Here is a 22,043-nt window from a genome sequence, read left to right as displayed (position 1 = left end):
GAGGTTTGGAGATGGGCCAAATAAACAAGAGTGCCAGAGGCTATCTGCACATGCCATGTCGAGTGCCATCATGGTCACTTGTAGCCTGGAAAAAGGAGATTACTGCACTAGGATCTAAATAGTCCCATAAACTGCATGCATAGCCCCCTACTGTTTATAGTGTTCATCACTGTTTACTGTATGGCTTGCCCTGGAGAAAGTGCCGGGAGCTTTTTACCAGTAAATCACTTCTGTAGACCTCTCCAGAGGAGGAGATGTTATTGATGCCCCTACACACAGACATGTCCCATGATCAGTACTGCCATCAGCCATTCCACTTATGGTCCAGACAGCCATTGTGATGTCACTAAACACATGTACTTCAGATGATTTTACAGGCACTTTGTACATATCCTTATAGAGTAGGATTCTAAGACTGCTCTGTATGCATGCCTATCTCTGATAGCAAAGCTATTGCACTGTAGGCTGTCCTGTGATTCAGGGGCCACACCTATTCTCTCTCTATGCGCACACATTATCCAGACCTCTAAAACATAACATCTTTTAGGCCACAGATCTTAACAAATACAAAATAATTTAAATAATTTCTCATATTTTATTAGATCATAGGAAAACAAAACTAGAAACTAATAAAAGAAAATCTATAAAAGCTATACACATACTCAAGGATTAAACTGCACTTTGTCCATTTTACCATTGAGGAAATTAAAGGGGAGAAATTATAAACTAATTCTAGAAGCAAATAAAAAGTATAACTTATTAGAACATTGAGATATAGCTAAGACCTAAGAGAAAATGTTACAGATGTAAGTGCTCACATTTAAAAAATTAACAATGTAATGATGCACCTTATGGCTCTAGGAAGGGAAAGAGAAGTCAAATTCAAAATAAAAAAAAATTGAAAAGGGGCTGTAATATAGATCAGTAGCTAATATCATAATCTACTTTTTCAGAGAACCTGGTTCAGTTTCCAGTACTCATGTTATATGGTTCACAGGTGCCTATAACTCCAGCTCCAGTGTATCTAACTTCTGGATTCCAAGGGTACATGCATGCATCTATATGTACACAGATCCACAAATACATTCCAGAAAAAGAAAATAAAGAGCAGGGTAGAAACTGATGAACTGGGGACCCAAACTAATAAAAATAGGGATGACAAGAAAAATGTTAAAATAGATTCCAATGAAATAAAATATTGCAACACCTTTAGCATTGTGTTAGACATTCGTGGTCTTTTGTGCTTCCATATGAATTTTAGGATCCTAGTGAAAACTCTGGTAATTTGCAATCCAAAAATACCTGGAAAGTCTAAAAGAAATGGATGATTTCTAAGACATATCTGACTTACCAAAATTAAACCAAGAAGACCTTAAACGGATCCACAGAAAGTCAAAAGTTGAAGCGGTAATAACAAGTGTCACTATAAAGGTGAGTCTAGGGCTAGAGGAGGCTCTGCTGAATTCTATCAAACCATTGAAAGAAGCAAATACCAGTACTTCTTAGATGGTAGACAAATTAGAAAAGGAAGGCATGCTAACAAACTCTTGGTAAGCCAGTATTATCCTGATATCAAGACCAGATAATAATAGACAAATAAGCCAAACAATAAAAATACTACAGACTAATTTTCCTGGTGAACATAGATGTAACTTATTAATAATTTTTAAGCTTAATTAAAGAACTTTTAAAAAAAAGATCATACATGGGGGTGAAGTTGGTTTTATTGTGGGGATGACAGGATGCTTTCAACATATACAAGTTGATAAATGTTAATACATCACACACATAAGTTATGGCAGAAATCACAGTCATCTTAATAGAGTTAGAAAAAGCCCATGAATTCCCTCATGATAAAAGGTTGGAAGAAGTAGGAGGAGAAGAAAAATACCCCTCCATATTAAAGGCCAGATATGACAAATCTATAACTGACATCATACTTAATGGAGAAAGACAGATTTCCCTTTAAAATCAGAAATGAGGTAAAAGTGATCACTCTTTCCATTTTTATTTAGTGCCGTGCTAAGAACCTCGAATGTCCAGATGGGACATAGAGGAAAGCAAATACGGATAACTATGTATTAAGATGATGTTGCCACAATGAAATCCCCTCCTTTACATAATAAATAAAGTTACTTAGAGATTTCTATAAACACAAAGTTTACACAGATTCAAATGTCTGCAAAATGAAATATGTAGGCACTATCAGAATCTCAGCAAATTGGAATTCCAAAGCTTCTTTTCTCATCCGTATGGGAGGCTCAACAGATTACAACTTCATGCTGTGCTCTGACATCTGAGTTCTATCACTAGGGGAGTGGCCATGCAAAAAGATGAGACCAGCTGGTAAGACTGTCCAGAGGCAAGCAGACATCTTGTCTATTCAGGTAGGCTGACAGTATCTTTTAAAAATTCATGAGTTGAAGACAAGGAATGAAGAGGAGTGTTGTGTCCTTAGGTGAGGGCAACACTGGCAGTCTGTGGGAACATTTCTCTAGCCAAGACAAATTTAGAGGGACTAGATTTTTCTCTTCATTTGGCTTACTTGGGTTTACTGTCATGACTTAAGGATGACAAACAATGTTGGGATTATCAAGTAAATGAGTTCTCTAAGGATGGGCAACAAAATTCTGCAATATTAAAAAAAAATAAAACAGATCTTCGAAAATATGAACACTTTTCCAAGCATGCTAAAGACATGCGGTCATGAGAAATGAGATCACGTAGGCAACTGAGCAGGAACATATTTTAAGATCTTTTATTTGAAACACAAGCTTTATTCATGTATAAAACAGTTTCATTTGCCAGAAAGATTTGTTATATACAAAACTATTTGTAGGGGGTTTTGGTAATACTTGCTAATGTAAAGTCAGAGAGTTTATGCCATAGAAGGGATGCTTTGAGACTAACCCTTACCATGACACTAAATAAGAGATATTGAATATGATTGCAGGGAAGAATACCCTGATGAGAGAAGCTGCATGTTTAGTTTTAAAGAAATTATTATGTGAATGATGTTGATCATGATATGAGAATAACCAGGTTATAGATAGGAACATTCAGTCACTGGACTTGCACTAAAGTCTAAGGCCAGGAGATTCAGTTCCCATTCATGACTCTCTGTCTCAGAATACGAAGCCTTGACATCACTACATCCCAGTCAGCATAAGCTCCTTCCAGATGGCGGGATATCTCAGTTCCTGCCTCATAGCTACGACGTCCATGAAGCAAGCGCCAGTTGTCGAAGGTAATCACATCACCTAAGTAGGAGAATTTTTTTGACATGAATAATTTGTATTTATATGATTTACATAAATAGAACTTACTATTTACAAAGTAGAAATTATGCCTTTGGTTGCAAATAACAAAATTTTCATGTTCAAATCTGTTGCCCAACATAGTAATAATGAATAAGAATGAACTATATTCACTAAGAAACCAAATAACAAGAAAGTACAATATGCAAGATGCCACCATTACTCAGTTCACACACGCAAAAAAAAAAAAAAAAAAAATCCAGAATGCTTTCTTTTGTAAACATAACTACACAATTTCTTTTTAAACTAATTTTGTTCTTGGACAGTTTTTACATGTAGATAATACATTCTAGTTACCCTCCTCTCCACTCCCCCCTTCTTTCTCACATCTCCTTCCCATCTTTACCACTACCTACCACCATGATATCCAGTTCCTTTCCTAAATTCTTAACCTTTGATTATTTTGTGACCTCTTTAGTTTTATTAAGGCCATGTGTGACTATTGGGTTGTAGCTCTCCATGGAACTTGTCAGGGTCATCTGCGGAACACATCCATAGGTAATGGTTCCCCACATACATCATACCACTTACACTTCATAGTTTGATGGAGTTTTATGGGCATGGCTCTGTGAAAGATTTTTCTTTGTGTAAGGCTTTTGTGTTCTAATTTTTTGTTTTGTTTTGTTTTTGGTTTTTTGAGACAGGGTTTCTCTGTATAGTCCTGGCTGTCCTGGAACTCACTCTGTAGACCAGGCTGGCCTTGAACTCAGAAATCCGCCTGCCTCTGCCTCCCAAGTGCTGGGATTAAAGGTGTGTGCCACCACAGCCCGGCTTGTGTTCCATTTTTACAAATTTATTAATAATAGACATTCTGTCCCAGTTTAAGAGCTTTAAGTAACTGTAAGGATAGTGAAATTTTTGGCTGATAGCCTTCATATTTTATATACTTTTTTTTTTTCAAAAAGGAAATACTGAGAACAAAGCACCATTTCATCTCCTCATTTGTGAGAAAACTCAAATCAAGGCATTTACCCAGTTTGGATTCCAACTCCTATTATTTTTTGTATGTATATTTCCCATGATATTTCTGTTTTATATGGTGTTATTTCTAAAATAAATCTGCTTTGACTGCATGCCAAAGGCTTTATAGAGTTATCTAGTTCTATCTATGCACTTTATTATCTCAAATAAAATTTCTAAAAACAACTCAGTTAGGTTTGATGTGTGTGTGTCTGTAGCCCCATTTACTTGGTGAGTGAGGTAGAAATATTACTGAAGCCAAGTTCAGGAGCTAAAGATGAGTCTTTATGATATAGTGAGGAGAGAATAAGGGAAGAGAGGAGAAAGAGATGAAGAGGTTCAGGTGGCTTAAGAGATGTCTTGGCAATTAAGAGTATTGCTTTTCCAGAGGATCTCAATATCCAACACTCACAGTGTGGCTCACAGCTGTCTGTAACTCCACTCACTAGATATTTCATGTGCTTTTTGGGATGCTGTGGGCATTATATAATGTGTAGTATACAGAAATGCATCAGACAAACAGACACATGAAAAGGTAAATAAAATCTTAAAAATAAAGCAATTAATGTTCAAATACACCAAACCAACAGAAAGAGAAGTTATGCAAATAATTCTCTTTATTTGCAAATAACATGCAAATCTTTATGATCAGATCTAGTTTTCAACATGGTGTCTATTGTCAGTACAGATACTCTGTAGTCACTAAGAAAGGAGATCTTATGTGTTTGTTCCCTTTGTGAAAACTAATAGATATGCTAAATAGTGCACATATTTAATTAACTCAATTTCACTATTCCGTAACATATACACATCTCAAAACATATAAGCAATAAACATTCACAATTTTATTGTGAATTGAAAAATAAATAACAAGAAAAAAATGATACAAGTTTGGTGATATTTTAATCAGCAGAAATTGTCTAGAAAAAAATATTAATACTTCCATATGCACTTCAAGTCACTAGGATAGGCAGTCCTGATTTTTTTGTTATTACTGTTTTTGCTAGTTAAGATATATCAATAAACACTACTAATGTATTTTGGAGTGGGAGTTACAAAGATAATTTTGTTTAGCAAGAGAGAATTTTAAAATTAATTTCATTTGTACTCTATATTTTCACTATTTTGAGAAGTGATGCCTTTTTATGAGTGTGGGCAATCTTCATGTTAGAATCTAGGTTGTGCTCACGAAAATTTCATATAATACAACATTTGGTGTAAGGAAAGATAGCATTCTTTCTTGGATTTGAGCCAGGGTGACTTTAGTTAACAAAATCAGGAAAATCACACAGGTGGCACAGAAGAGTTTTCAAAAAGCTACCAGGACAGAAAATGCAAAACAGTTTTAATATTAAACACAGGCTTAATCTGGCCTCACTTTGAATGACTCTTAGATGGAAAGATCTTAAAATCTCCTGTGCTAGGATTTCCATGAGAGTTTGAAAACAGGACTATTTTTAAGTCTGGGGAGTCAGCAACTGAGAAGTAGAGTTGTCAAGAGCCTGCTTTTCGGGCAAATCAGCTGCTCATTAGTAGTCTGTAGTAGTACTAATCTGGATGTCATTTTAATCCACTGACCTGGATTCATCTTGAAGGTATACTTGTACTCTTTGCTGTTCATGAGGTCAACAAATTCTTTCAGAGCAGCGTAGAAAGGCTGAACTCTTTCGATGGGGACATCGAAGACTGTATCTCTGGTTGCATTGTTGAAGTTTATGCGAACCACTTGGCCTTTATCATCCAACCTATTTTATTTAAGAGGTAAAATTAACATCTAATAAGTATCAATTTCTTTTGGAAGATATGTTTGAAATATAGCATACATAAAAACATACAAATTAAACATAACAGGGTTACGTGCTTTAGATGCACATTCTCATCATGCATATCGTGACTACTTATAGCAAGCTAAAATACTAAACAGCATTTTTAAAAAGTAGTGTTTGAGTTTAACCATCAAGTTATAACTAAGACTCTTGATATGCTAAGTGCAATGGTACATGCTTGTCAGAGGGTGAGGCGTGAGGATCTCAGGAGTAAATACAATGTGAACTTCACAGTTTTCAGAGAGCAACTTAGATTTATTTTTATCTAAAAGTTATTCCTGAAACTTATTTTTTCTCCATCCTTCTCATCCAACCTATGTAGAAAATCTTCTATTTCTACCCATAAATTATATCTGTTAGTGGTTTGCTGAATTCTCACTTAGGGACCTTGACAATGCAAGTTTCATCCTCAGCAAGTCTTCAGAGCAACAGGTCCCCTTTATCATCAAGTTTGCCTTCCTTTTAGAACATGCAATGTTCTTTTTAAACATTCATTATAATTTGACGGAAAAAGTTAAACACCCCACTCTACTAATATAAGTTCTATAAGTATAGGGTTCTTTGTTTTTTCCTTTGATGCACCCCAAATACTAAGCCCCAATAAACACTTGCTGACTGAAGGAATGAAGATTATATGTCAGCCTATGACTTGATAGAGAGAGAGAGAGAGAGACAGAGAAAGAGAGAGGCACAGAGAGAAGTTAATTGAGTATGTAAATAACAAAAAGAAAAAAGGAAAGCATTCTAATTAAGAACAAGAAGAAACTCAGTCAAAAAAAAAAAAAGTAAGATGTTTCTTGTCCTGTACTCACAATGAAGTTTAAGGAAAAAAAAAACCCATAAAGTAGTCTATGTAGGACATGAATTATGATTTCTGCTGACTTAGAACTCTATGAGAGATGTTGCATTCTTAGTCCATGTGGCCAAAATGATTCTGCTCCAGAGATGCTCAGGGGATCCAGCTATGGCTAAGTAGTACTGTGCAATCTTCTAGTATGGTCCTTGTAGTTATGGTATAACGAATGGACTGAGACGTGTCTGGGCAGGGAGCCATCCAGCTGCGACACAACTTTTGCAAAACAAACACTATCCTTGCTAGTATGAAGGATGTTGGAAAAACTTGGGGCTGGTGAGAAGTATCTTTTAAAATGAGACCAAACCAAAATGACAAAGTTATGAAGAAAAAACAAGAGCTTCTGGTTGGCAGGATGTAACTCCTGGGTCATTTTCAGTTCTATTGTCACTTCCAGCTGTAGAAGCGCTAATGCCTATAATCATATCAATTATGACAAGGCATAGTTTATACTTAAAAAGTGAGTTCTTAGTTACAAAAAAATAACATTGATTGCGAACACATTTTATATCAGTTAGAAACTTTTTTTTAATGGAAAATCATACTTTCTTTTTTTTCTAGCACCTTATTAAGTCACAGCTTTGAACATAATGAAAGATTTCTGCTGTTTAACCCTCAGGCCAGTCGTTCCAATGACAGTGAATTTATAAGACTACTCACTCTATAATCTTGTGTTTAGATTGCACAGAGAAATCGCAGTAATCCACTCCAATGTCTGTAAAATCCACAAAGGTAGAGGATAGAATATGGAAAGCCTGAGGGTTCTTCTCCTTGAGCTTTTGGCACATGTTAAACCCATCCACAATTTCAGAGTCACCTCCTGTGACTGTTTGCTTGATACAGTGCAGAAGCTGAACCTGAAGGAGAAATGAGAAAGAGTTAAAGATGATGGCACCTACTTAAAAAAATCAGTAGCTTAAATATTTAAGAGATAGAAATTAAAAATCAACAAACTTAAAAAAAAACCCTATTTTCTTATGTCAGTATTGAGGGGAATTAACAATGAAAAGTTGCTTTTAACAGTGTGATATATGTCAAGCCTACTGCAGTTGAAGACATGGGCATAAGAATAATGCTCACTAGTAGGGCACAATTCACAGCAGTTATAGACAGGAAGCACAGCCTGCTGCGGCAGCCAGGGACGCCAATGACAGAGACAGGTTTAAAATGGGTAGTGGACTGTGGATAAGACTTGGGTTATGTTAAATAGGATGAGAATGCAAATAGGTGACTGAGCTGATAGGTCTGAAAAATGTGTAGTCTACTGGATAATAAAATCTTGGCTACAGCAGATGGTTACAGAGGGAGAGGTAGGCCAGGCTGGAAGAAGGATAACTGACTTTTGTCCCCAACAGTCTTAAATGTCAGATGATGGATTCTTGTACTTGTTGTTTTGCATAAGGATCATTCACTCTGGAGATAATATGGACAAAACTGAAAAATACCTTCTCTATTAGTCTCGTGGTGTTGCACAGGCACACTAATTTTAAGATGGGAACATGCCAAGCCATAGCTACTTGCCACTCTAATGAGACAGTTCACACATGAAGATGTAAAGGCAATGAATTAAGGTGGGACAATGGGAGGAAATGGTAAATCAAACGAGGAGAGTATTAATTGTTCCATGTGTTAAGAGAACATGGTGAACATATTACAATTTGAGAGACAAAACAAAAAAATTTGTTTTTGTGACTAGGGTGTTAATTGTTTCTGTGACTTCTTCTGGTGAGTGAGTTTAGGTTGGATGATCCTGAAGACCTAAATTTAGAGCCTGGTTTTCTGTTTGAAGGAACTAATGACATTCTGTTGGGAAAACTTTGCTTTTGCTGATTCTAATACATTTCAGATCATTGTCTCACAGATGTAACCAAATAGCCATACTTGGGCAGATATTAGTGTTAGTGAGAAAAATATTTGCTTTGCTTGGTTTTCTCCATAGGTGGTCTAGAACAGTGGCTTTTAAGGCTTTCTAATATAGTAATCACCAGTACCACATGGCCATTGTACACTTGAAGTATAGTTATTGTGGCAAGAGAATTTAATTTAAAATTATATTCCATATTTCTTTTTCCACATGTCTGCATATGGTTGTGTACATGTATGTGTTTGCATGCCTGTGGGTCCATGTCATATGTGAGTGTATATGAACATGTGCACATATTGTAGAGTCCTAAAGTTAGCATTAATGGTTTCTTTCCATTGCTGTCCACTTTATTTATTGATGCAGGATTTTTTGGTTGAACTTAGAGCTAGCCAAATAAGCTAACAAAGTAGGTTGATTGGAGGACATAGTGTATGTTTTATCTGTGCTGAAATTGCAGGAGAGATGCAATGTGGGGATACAAACTCTGGTCTTCACACATGCCTAGTAGGTGTTTTATCCACTGAGCCATGGGTTTTATATCAATTCTTATGATTTTATGCATTAACTGTTATAAAATAATTATTTTCTATATATTACATTTTATGATGGTATTTAGCTTTCGGTAAACTTGTCTTCAGTTTGAAGATGGAGACATTCAAGTATAGAGGTATCAAAGTATAGAAGTATAGAACAACATTCGGTTAATATGTGATAAATATGGTACTCAGTCTTTGGCTCATTTGTCACAAATCCAAAACACAGAAAGTCCCCCTCATTTCAGGGGATCCATTTACAGCAACCATAGAAATCCAGTCTTAGGTGTTTGTCTACAGATGCTAAAGGTCTATTCTTGGATGATAATTCAAGCAAATTCGTAATGATGGAATCTTTAAATGGAGCAACATTTTAACCTTGAAAAGTATGTAAATTTAACAAGGCATTTTTAAAAAGTTATCTCAGCAGGTCAAGGAGAGACCAGGCAACATGGCGACACAAAGGAGAAATAGCCATTTCAGCTACAAGTTTACAGAGCTCCAAAAGATACAATAAGAACACAATTTTGTTCTCAAGAGAATCACAGTGGTTAAATTCTTTTGAGTTTTCCCATAATGGATCCACCGACTCAAATATTAGTTTAAAAAAGGCCAGTTGATATCTTTTATATATGAGTAGGCCAAACAATATCTCCTTTTGTGTAGGAATGTTTTAACACAAGCTTATAAAAGAAAATAGATTATAGAGTCTGACAATATTTTCACCACTAATCCAAAAGCTAAATATACTCCTGTCATATATAAAACCCAATTTTGTTTCACATAAATCATTCAGAATAAAAAAAATTCCTTTCTAAATATTTCCTTATGGAAGCATGTGACTTTTGGCCCAGAGAAAAAAAGTGAGCAAAGCCACATCTGTGTGTCATTTAAGATGTGTCTTCTCATCCTGATCAAATTGAACCCTTACCAGGAAAGTAATTTTCCAGATCATTTCAAACATACTGAAAAGAACATTTACCTTTTCTATTTGTTAAAGAAAAGATCAAACTTTGGTATTAAAAGATTCTTCATAACTCAAAATGGAAGATTCACAATGACATAGAATATGTATGTTTATCTGCTAGAATGAAAACAAATCAGGAATTTGTTATTTAAAAACTATGCAAAGCCATTAGCTTTGGATGCCTCCTTTGGCTTACTGCACACTTCATGTCTTCTCTCGAGCAGATTGCTTGTGTTTCTATCATGCACAAGATGTCTTAAGTTTTGAGCTATAAAGAAGTGTAAGGTTCAGTTACTGTCCTTGGAGAGTTTGTAAATTATATTATGACAATACCTATAAATAACCTATCACATTTCATATTATGGAAGTTAGAACTCCACCCAGTTCTGACTCATCATGGTGTGTTAAATATATAGGCAGAAATGTAGGTTCAAGTCCAGGTTTTTCATCCATTAGTGGTTGTCATAGAAAACCTTATGCTTCATGTTCTTGTCTAAGATAGCAAGATACGATCAAGCTCGTCTACCCTAAAGGATTTCTAAGAGAAGTCACATAAAACTGAAAACTCTGAGAAAGCATAAAATACTGAGAAGATGCCAAGCATTTTATTATATTTTAAGTATATTTCAGAAACCATTGAATCACTTTTTTTCCTTATGATTTCAGTTTTTACTTAGAAACAAATTCACAAAAAGCAAAACATAACTTAAAAGTTCAAGTTGGACTTTTAGTTATCCAGATCCATTCTTGTAAGTTGTTCTACATTCGACATCTCCAAGCAACTGCTAGGAGACAGAAAGTGTTGAGCGCTTTGGTGTCTGTACCACATTCAGAATAAGCCTCACTGTTCCTTTCCTTCCCCAGCTCCTGCCCCAAAAGGCGATCAGAGGAGGCATTTCTCTATCATCCTTTGGTTCAGAGAAATCATGTGGTGTTTTACAATCAACATAATAATTTAAAACATATGAAGTCAGATACTAGACTAGCTTAGCTAACTTAATTTGGCAAGAACAATGGGTAAGAACCAGGGCACAGGGAAAACACGTTCAGTTGAGATGATGGCCAAAAGTAATTCCTTTTGATTTTGGCCCATTCATTCTTAATTAAGTCAAGAATTGCCCAACTTTTTATCCATCTCTGAAGATATGGATTTGTATGTGGTTGTTTCAGCTCAGTTCACTTTAGTTAAAAACTGAAGGCTACACTGTCTTTAATTTTCTAACTATCTGTTTTTTGGTTTAAGAAAATAATGATTTTGTAAAAATGTGTTTGGTTTAGGAAGATGATGATTTGTAAAGATGAGGAGGGAAAGACAAGATTCTCGTGGGTAAAATTGCTATGCACAATGCTTCTTTTTTGGCAAGTAATCTTGTTGGTGTGATAGGAGAGAGCATCCAATAAGAGCATGGTTATTCTGTTTCTTATGCTGATATCCCTAAAATACATTTTCCAGCTTTTCATGAGAGCAATCCACTTTCTTATCTACCCAGTCTGGGCTAGCCTCATTAATTGCTTAGATAAATAAAACATCACTGAAGAGACCTTATGCTGATTACTGGCCTAGTCCCAAGAACTCACACATGCTTTGGCTTGCTCACTGAAAATGTTGCCAGTTGTCATGTGAGAAAGACAAGGCTAGCCTGTTGGAAGATAATAAACTAGGGGGAGCAGAGGCAAACCATCTCAGCTCCATCTGAAGTGAGCTGTTTCCTAGCCAACTTGGCAGCTGACAAGAGCCAGATGACTGAAAACAATAACCACTTAGCTGAGCACAGCTCAAATAATAAAAACACATGTGCGGAGTATCTAGCTGTTTATTATGATAATAATATTCGTTATTATTATTTATCACTACCAGGGTTTGAACAGCCTAATATGTGCAGGTCAAGCACTCTTACCATTGAGCGACATCCTCTGGGAATATTTTGTTAAGCTTTTCGTTTCACATGTACTGCCCATCAGTTCAACTTTGTGTGTTTGATGCATGCATGTGAGTGTGAAGGTGTGTGCATACCCATGTGCATGCATGATGAGGAAGGGGCAAAATGTCACGGGTCTTCCTATACTGATTCTTCTTTTAAGCTGTTAAATTGATGAGGGATGTGTGTGTGTGTGTGTGTGTGTGTGTGTGTGTGTGTGTAAGCAACAGGCCAACACTTCCTCAATTACTGTCCATCTTATTTTAGGAACAGAGTCTAGCACTGAACCTGGAGCTTAACAATTAGTTGCATCAGCTGGCTAGCATGCCCTGAAGTTTTTTTCTGCCTTCCCAGAGCTGTGTTTACAGACACACACACACACACACACACACACACACACGCCTTTTTACCTGGGTGACAGGTATCTGAACAGAGGCCTTTATGTTTGTGCAGCAAACATTTTTATCAATTGAGCCAGCTCCAAAAAACCCAATTTGGAAAGTTTTTAATTCATTTGCTGATACAAGGGATCACCATATGACTGCACACTATCTACATTTCGTTCTTGTTTAATTCTTGTGGGAGTGATATATGTGCAGAAAAATCTCAAGATATACTGCTGTCTTAAAATTTGTCTTGGCAAAGCAAAATGCTCCAATAGTTATATCCAAGAAGAAAGATGAGTGAAAAATGTCCTTTTCCCTTTAAAAAGTGAGGACATTCAGAACTTAGGCATAAGAAGTTTGTGAGTTTAGATTGCGTTTCAGAAAAGAAGATGGACATAAGACATATCCAGCAATATAACATCCAGATATATAATCTAGACTCGGCCCAGGAGAACATTTTTTTCTTGGCCTGGCTTGTGGAAAATGTGTTGAAGCTCACCTTACCCCAGGTGGATGGTGGAGGGCTGGGTAGTCAGTGTGGAAGCTGAGCTTCCCAGTTGTATAAGCCACATTGTTGGCATCAATCTTGTCCTGCACTTGCCAAGTGTGTCTGCAAAATACAAGAAACATGTGTTTTAAAAGGTTGACGCTAAGCCAGAGGAAATGTGTTACAATGCATTTGCTATGAGAGGGGAAATGGAAACTTTCCATTTAATGAAATAATTAACATAATGACTAACAGCCAGAAAAATCTTAACCTTTCTCTTAAGTGACTCTTTCTGAACTGGCACTTCTGTATTTCTCTTGTCAAGACACCGAAGAATAACACACACGCTAGCCTCTCCCACAGGATGGGTAGAGAGGTACATATTGGGATTATGAGCCATTTTTAAAAAGTTTAATCCATTTGATTTACTGCAGAAGATTCATACAATATAAAGTGACCAGTTTTAAGTGAACAGGATAGTGACATTTAGGACATCTAGATGGCAGCAGCACCTCTGAGTAGAGCTATTCTAAAACCATGCTCATCCATAGCAAAACCCTTGTAGGGGTTTGAATGAGAATGTTCCCCATAGGCAGAGATGTCAGAACACTTGGTGTCCAGTAGGTGACACTGTTTGGGGAGGTTTATGAGGTTTGGCCTCATGAAAGGGAATACATTACTGAGGTAGACTGTGAGAGCTTCAGGCCATACTATACTAGCAGATTTTCTCTTTATGCTTGCAGTTGAAGGTGCAAGCTCTCACCTTCCAGCTCCTGCCCACATACCTGCTGATGCTGTCATTGTGAATTCTTACCCCTCTAGAACTGTATGCTTGAATAAGCCTCTCCTTCTATAAGTTGCTTTGGTCATGATATGTTATCACAGTACTAGAAATGCAGTTTAAAATTCTTATCTACAGTTTCTTCTCATTCTGTTTTCTTCTAGATCTTTGAGAATCACTGATCAGCTTTCTGTCTTATTTGTTTACCTATTTTGAATATTTACTACACATAACATTGTATATTGTTTGTCCTTTTGTTCATGGCTTTTTTTCACTCTGCATAATGTTTTCAAGATTCATTCACAGTGTTAAAGCACATGTTTTCATATCACTTCCCTTTACAGCTGATAACATTCTACTGTGTGGAGCCGGGTGTCTGAATTCTGCACTGTTTGAATGGAGAGAAAACTGTGTATTTCTCTACTTTTTCAGTAGTTTGTCCATTTAGGCTCTTTCTACTTTTTGTCTGTTACAAATAGTGCTGATCTGGACATATGTGTACATGTATTTATTTGAGCATCTATTTCTAATTTTTAAAATGGATTCATAAAAGTACAATAGGAGATCAAATGATTGTTCTGTGTTATACTGTTTGAGGAATGGACAAACTATTTCTATAACAGATGTATCATTTTAATTCTAACTAGCAATGTTTCAGATTTTCAAGTCCCTCACACCTACACCTACATTTCACAATGCCTGATTTTTCAAAACTGTTATTATAGTCTACTCACTAATGTTGTGTTATTGTGGTTTTGCTTTGTACCTTCCTAATGATCAATTATAGTGAGTATCTCACAATGTACTTGCTGGACACCTATGTGTCTTTTTAGAATCATCTATGCAAATCTCTTATTTTAGATTGACATAATTTTTTTTGTTGAGTTATAATAGTGTATTACATAGCTAGCATTCTAGATTATTGATTAACCTGATTTGTGAAAACTTTCATGTATTCTATGAGCTTTTTCTTATAAGTTTTAGGAAGATTTGTTTCTATTATGTATATGTGTATGATGCATGTATTTGAGACTATGTGCACCATGTGTATGCAGTGTCTTCAGGGTCAGAAGAGGGCATCAGGTTCCCTGGAAGAGATGTTATTAACAGTAACAGAACTGGAATTTCAGGTGGTTGAGAACCTCCCAGTGTGTTTGCTGGGAACTGAACATGGATCGTTGGCAAGAGCAGCCAGTGTTCTTAACTGATGAGTCATCTCTCCAGCCCTATGTGAATGAATGTTTTTTGATGCTCATGGGTTTTCAATTTTTGTGAAATCCAATTTATCCACCTTTTCTTTGTTGCCCATATTTTGCTGTAATAGCTACAATCCCATTTCTCAAGTCATGATCATTCAAATCTACGTATATGCTCTCTTCTAATGTACTGGCTGGTTTTGGGTGTCAACTTGACACAGGCTGGAGTTATCACAGAGAAAGGAGCTTCAGTTGGGGAGATGCCTCCACGAGATCCAGCTGTAAGGCATTTTCTCAATTAGTGATCAAGGGGTAAAGGCCCCTTGTGGGTGGGACCATCTCTGGGCTGGGAGTCTTGGGTTCTATAAGAGAGCATGCTGGATGAGCAAGCCAGGAGAAGCAAGCCAGTAAAGAACATCCCTCCATGGCCTCTGCATTAGCTCCTGCTTCCTGACCTGCTTGAGTTCCAGTCCTGACTTCTTTCACTAATGAACAGCAATGTGGAAATTTGTAAGCTGAATAAACCCTTTCCTCCCCAACTTGCTTCTTGGTCATGATGTTTGTGCAGAAATAGAAACCCTGAGTAGGATATCTGAGGATGTTAAGATTTATAGCTTATTTTTAACTGATTGATCCAGTTCATTTTTTGTTGTTGTTATAGTTGTTGTACAGAATTTGAGTTAGAGAATCCAACTTCATTCCCTTACCTGTGGATGCTCATTTATCTCAGCTCCATTTAGTGAAGACACAACTATTTCCATACTGAATGTCTTTGATATCTTTTCTGATAGTCAGTTGGCTATAAAGAACAGGTTTATTTCTGAACTCAATAATTTCTCTGCTTTATTTGTCTACTTTTATTCCAGTAGCACCAATGTGATTATCACAAATTAGTTTTGTTTATTTGTAGCCCTTGAAATTGTTTTTCCATTTGTAAAAGAGAAGGGTAATTTTGGTGGATATTTCATGACTTTAGACTGGTTTGGGTAGAATTAACATCTTAATAAAAAGATGATAAAAGTCTTGGAAAGATCAGGAATTCAAAGTCCATACCTAAACAGTAAAAGCAATATACAGGAAACCAGTAGCCAATATCAAACTAAATGGAGAGAAACTTGAAGCAATCCCACTAAAATCAGGGACTAGACAAGGCTGCCCACTCTCTATCTACCTATTCAATATAGTACTTGAAGTCTTAGCCAGAGCAATTAGACAACAAAAGGAGGTCAAAAGGATACAAATTGGAAAGGAAGAAGCAAAAATATCACTATTTGCAGATGATAGGATAGTATACTTAAGTGACCCCCAAAATTCCACCAGAGAACTCATAAAGCTGATAAACAACTTCAACAAAGTGGCCAGATATAAAATTAACTCAAACAAATTCGTGGTCTTCCTGTACACAAAGGATAAACAGGCTGAGAAAGAAATTAGGGAAACAACACTGAAGAAGTAACAAAATTCTAGGCCTTTAGGATGAGGCTTGGGAATGTGACCTTTGTGACTCATTGCTCCAAGGTATGCTAATCATACCTTGATAGCGACATTCCTTCCTCCACCTACCTGCTTCCTGGGTTCAAAGAGTGTTCATTCAAAGAAAGTCACCCTGACCAACACCGGAAACTGCCATGCAAATGTGCTATTGTTAGGGGCTCTTAGAAACTGAGAGTTAACCAAAACAATTACCAGGTATTCTCTGTGACTCCTGTGACTTTACACTTCCTTGTGACTCTTAACTGGTATCTTTGGTATTTTTCCAACAATGCCCTCCCCACTTCCTTGAGTTGTGGTTTCTTCCTTTAAATACCCCCTTATACAGCTACTCGGGGCGCCATAGTCCTCTACCCCTGCGTGGTGTATGACCATGGGCCCGAGAACGCTCTCGAATAAAAAATCCTCTTGCAGTTGCAGCAAGATCGTTTCTTGTGGGTGATTTTGGGGTGTCGCCTCTCCTGAGTCAGAACGTGAGGGAGTCCTCACGTTGTGGGTCTTTCAAACACCTTTCACAATAGTCGAAAAGAATATAAAATAACTTGGTGTGACTCTAACTAAGGAAGTGAAAGATCTGTATGATAAGAACTTCAAGTCTCTAAAGAAAGAAATTGAAGAAGATCTCAGAAGATGGAAAGATCTTCCATGCTCATGGATATGCAGGATTAATATACTCAAAATGGTTATCCTGCTGAAAGCAATCTACAGATTCAATGCAATCCCCATCAAAATTCCAACTCAATTCTTCACATAGATAGAAAGGGCAATTTGCAAATTCATCTGTAATAACAAAAACCTAGGATAGAAAAAACTATTCTCAACAATAAAGGAACTTCTGGTGGAATCACTATCCCTGACCTCAAGCTATACTACAGAGAAATTGTGATAAAAATGGCATGGTATTGGTACAGTGACAGGCAGGTAAATCAATGGAATAGAATTGAAGACTCAGAAGTGAACCCACACACTTATGGTCACTTGATCTTTACAAAGTAGCTAAAACCATTCAGTGGAAAAAAGAGCATTTTCAACAAATGGTGCTGGCTCCACTGGTGCTTAACAAGTAGAAGAATGCAAATCGACCCATTCTTTTTTTCTTTCTTGGATGTTTTCTTTATTTACATTTCAAATGTTAAAGCTTTTCTTGGTTTTCCCTCCAAAATACACCCTCCACCATCCCATCCCCCCACCCCTGCTCACCAACCCACCTACTCCCACTTCCTGGCCCTGGCATTCCCCCACACTGAGTCCTAGAGTCTTCATAGGACAAAGGGACTCTCTCTCCATTGATGTCCCACTAGGCCATCCTCTGCTGCATATGCAGCTGGAGCCATGAGTACATTCTTATCTCCTTGTACAAAGCTCCAGTCTAAGTGGTTCAAGGACCTCCACATAAAACCAGATACACTGAAACTTATAGAAGAGAAAGTGGGGACTAGACTCAAAGATATGGGCACAGTGGAAAAATTCCTGAACAGAACACCAATGGCTTGTGCTGTAAGATCAAGAATCGACAAATGGGACATCATAAAATTGCAAAGCTTCTATAAGGCAAAGGATACAGTCAATAAGAGAAAAAGGCAAGCAACAGATTGGGTAAAGATCTTTAACAATCATAAATTCGATAGAAGGCTAATATTCAATATATACAAAGAACTCATGAAGGCAGACTCCAGAGAACCAAATAACCCTATTAAAAATGGAGTACAGGGCTAAACAAAGAATTCTCAACTGAGGAATACTGAATGGCTGAGAAGCACCTAAAAAAGGTTCAACATCCTTAGTCATCAGGGAAATGAAAGCAAAACAACCCTGATATTCTACCTCACACCAGTCAGATTGGCTAAGATCAAAAACTTAGGTGACAGTAGATGCTGGCGAGGATATGGACAAAGAATACTCCTCTGTTGCTGGTGGGATTGCAAGCTGGTACAACCACTCTGGAAATCAGGCTGGCAGTTCCTCAGAAGATTGGACATAGTACTACCTGAGGATCCAGTAATATCACTCCTGGGCATATACCCACAAGATTCACCAACATGTAATAAGGACACATGTCCACTATGTTCACAGCAGCCCAGCCTTATTTGTAATAGTCAGAAGCTGGAAAGAAACCAGATGTCCCTCAACAGAAGGATGGATACAGAAAATGTGGTACATTTACACAATGGAGTACTATGCAGCTATTAAAAACAATGAATTTATGAAATTCTTAAGCAAATGAAGGGATCGGGAGGATATCATCCTGAGTGAGGTAACCCAATCACAAAGGAACACACATGGTATGCAGTCACTGATAAGTGGATATTAGCCCAGAATCTTGGAATACCAAAGATACAATTCCCCAAACACATGAAACTCAAGAAGAAGGAAGAACAAAGTGTGGATGGATACTTCGATCCTTCTTAGGAGTGTGAACAAAAATACCCGTGGAAGGAGTTACAGTGACAAAGTGTGAAGCAGAGACTGAAGGAATTAGTATCCAGAGACTGCCCCACCTGGGGATCCATCCCACAAACAACCACCAAATCCAGACACTATTGTGGATGCCAAGAGCTTGATGACAGGAGCGTGATATAGCTGTCTCCTGAGAGGTTCTGCTAATGTCTGACAAATACAGAAGTGGATGCTCATAGCCATCCATTGGACTGAGCACAGGGTCTAGAGAAAGTACCCAAGAAGCTGTAGGGGTTTGCAGCCCCACGGGAGGAACAATAATATGAACTAACCAGTAACCCCAGAGCTCCTTGGGACTAAACCACCAACCAAAGAAAACACATGGTGGGACTCATGGCTCCAGCTGCATATGTAGCAGAGAATGGCCTATTTGGTCATCAGTGGGAGGAGAGGTCTTTGGTTCTGTGAAGGCTCTATGCCCCAGTGTGGGGGAATGCCAGGACCAGGAAGTGAGAGTGGGTGGGTTGGTGAGCAGGATGAGGGAAGATGGGATAGGTGGTTTTTGGAGGGGAAACCAGGAAAGGGGATAACATTTGAAATGTAAATAAAGAAAATATCTAATAAAAAAGATTTTAATAACAAATACAAAAAGAAGAAATGCAAGACAAAGGAACAGAACAAATGGAAAAAATTCAAGGAAAAAACAAAACAAAACCTTGTGATTTTAAAGGAAAGCTTGCAACTGCTCATTGAAGAACTGACCTCAGAACAACCCACACCAAAACATGACATGAAAAATGACCAGACATCAAGAAAACCTCACTGTCCAGGTAGAGATATTACATTACTCATAAGGAAAATAAAATCTGATTACCAATAAAAGTCTCCTGACTTGTTAAACATGATGTGAACCAAGAATTCTTTATTTAGCCAGGCCAATTTTCAAGTAGAAGGAAAAGTCTTAAGCTGCTGTCAACATTCAAGAATCCAGAGAATATTGTTCCCGTGGGTCTTCCCTGAGAAATTTACAAGAGGCTGGGTTTCAGACAGGCAAAATAAATACAGGCCCAGTGACAAAAGACTTTCGCTAACCAGCAAATTTATGTTTACTCAAACTAATGACAGCACATGAAAAAGATAAAAACAAACAAACAAATTGGGAAATTGAGACTGTAAGTAGACACTCCAGGAGAGCACACGAGGACTGACAGCACTAAACTGGGACAGCAAAGAAGCAAACACTGTGGTCCTAAAAGTTTGGTTTTGCTTAGGACATGTGGTTGGGGTTTGTGGTGGCTGCAATTGTCTACTTTTTGACATTGACCTTATTGAAGAGCATTTGCTTGATAACAATTAATTTAGCTGTGCACTTATTTTGTGTGACTTTATGTTATATTATACCAAGAGAACTCAGTAATGGGGAATAGATGATACCCCTTTAATACTTAAACCATATATTTTGTATTTTTCCTTTCTCAGCTTGCTATGCTTGTTCAAAATGCTCTTCATGAGACTTAATCAGAGAGTAAAGTCTTTGCTGGGCTTTGTTGAGACTTCTTCCTTTGTCAATGCATTTAATATAAATCTCTTTGTCTTAACCTCAGGTAGATTCTTCAGACAAGCGCAGAAAGCAGCCACATTCTTCATCAAAATACCACAAAACAGTCTGAAGGCCACCTACTGAAATTCTTCTCTACTGAAACCTCTTGGGTCAGTTCTGCACAGTTATATCACTTTCAGCTACAAAGTCTTCCATATTCCTACTAGAATAGCCCATTAAGCTCCACTTAAAACATACCACAGCTTTCCAAATTTAGTGCCTCCAAATCCACATTCTTCCATACAAAAGCATTGTCAGGCCTATCATAGCAATATCCCAAGTGGTACCAACTTCTTTCCAAATTTGTGTTGTGTGTGAGTATGTGTCAGTGTGTTTCTCTGAGTATATATATGTGAGCAAGCAAGCCTCAGGGCATCTTTGTGCCTCTGCCTTCCCAATACTAAGATTATAGGAGCACACTTTCTTCTTTAGGTTTTTTTTTTTGTTGTTGTTTTGTTTTTGTTTTTGTTTTTTTTTTTGTGGATTCTGGGGATCTAAACTGAGGCCTTCATGTTTGTTTGGAAACAACGTTACCAAATGAGCTATCCCCCCCCCCCCAGAAAGCATACTTGACAGTCCAACATTGCAGCATTATAACCCAAATTAAAGTGCTGCAAAGAAAACAGAGTGGGATGTTGAGGCAAGTAACTCTGTTTGGCTCTGATTTGTACCTGCAAAATGGGGATAATGAGTATTATTGGATTTGTGAGGATTCACAATACTGATTGCAGAGAACTGCGTTTAATACTTAAAACATAAAAGATTTCTTATCAAGATCACTTCTCTTGACTCAGAGACAACAGCTTGCCCTGGTTGTATAGGATGTTACCAAGGTGGCCATGGGCACCAGAGAACTTTCAGAGAAGTGGCTGCCTAAACAGGCTACCTCAAATGATTTCTAGGGAGAATGAGGCACAATAATTACTTTTTCTTCCATTCATGAGATGACCTCATAGTCACGTGATTTTACTGGCAGCAGCATTAATTACTATGAAACTTAATAAGAAACCCCAGGGACTGGCTCTTGGCAGATAACACGAGCAGGGGTCACAATGTCTGTAGGAGCAGAACTCCATGTTACCCTGCCTAAGACACCTTAGTACTTAGTAGACTACTCATTTTTAAGACTTTCCTCAGCCTCAAATGCTATAGTCAATGGTGCATTTAAAACAACTTATTATGAAGTTCCAGTGGTTCAGTCTTTTCAACATAGGTTAAGATTATGACTACATTCAGGACTCAGACAAGTTTTCTTTGTTTTTCTCTCAAGTCTGAATCACTTCTAGGTTGGTTTCCATACCCCGCAAACCATTTTTCTTCAAGACAGGCTATGTAGTCCAGTCTTCCCCAACCCCTCCCAAGCTGTTTCTTGGCGAGACATTTCAACAAAATGGGTTAGCTGTTTTTTTCTTTTCCCATGTTGTCTGTCCCCACACTTCAGCAATATTTTCTGGTAATATGCATGT

At 37.4% G+C, this 22,043-nt stretch overlaps 1 protein-coding gene across 2 annotated transcripts in view; it reads right to left on the bottom strand.

Moving 5' to 3' along the window:
* Positions 1-2,756: 2,756 nt before the first annotated feature.
* Bbox1 (gamma-butyrobetaine hydroxylase 1) overlaps positions 2,757-22,043 on the bottom strand; it is a 54,472-nt gene continuing 35,185 nt past the window's right edge. For both annotated transcript variants that reach the window (XM_021149557.3, XM_021149550.3), the window contains exons 5-8: positions 13,130-13,235; positions 7,617-7,813; positions 5,856-6,022; positions 2,757-3,260 (exon numbers count right to left, since the gene is read on the bottom strand). In XM_021149557.3, the coding sequence (XP_021005216.1) occupies positions 3,100-3,260; positions 5,856-6,022; positions 7,617-7,813; positions 13,130-13,235 (631 nt within the window). In that variant the 3' untranslated portion in view covers positions 2,757-3,099. The remainder of the gene's footprint in view (positions 3,261-5,855; positions 6,023-7,616; positions 7,814-13,129; positions 13,236-22,043) is intronic.

Source organism: Mus caroli, unplaced genomic scaffold, assembly GCF_978045245.1.
Source record: "Mus caroli unplaced genomic scaffold, Mus_caroli_1 scaffold_2, whole genome shotgun sequence".
NCBI lineage: Eukaryota > Metazoa > Chordata > Mammalia > Rodentia > Muridae > Mus > Mus caroli.
Note: the sequence above shows the minus strand (reverse complement) of the source record. Positions and strands in the feature narration are given on the sequence as shown.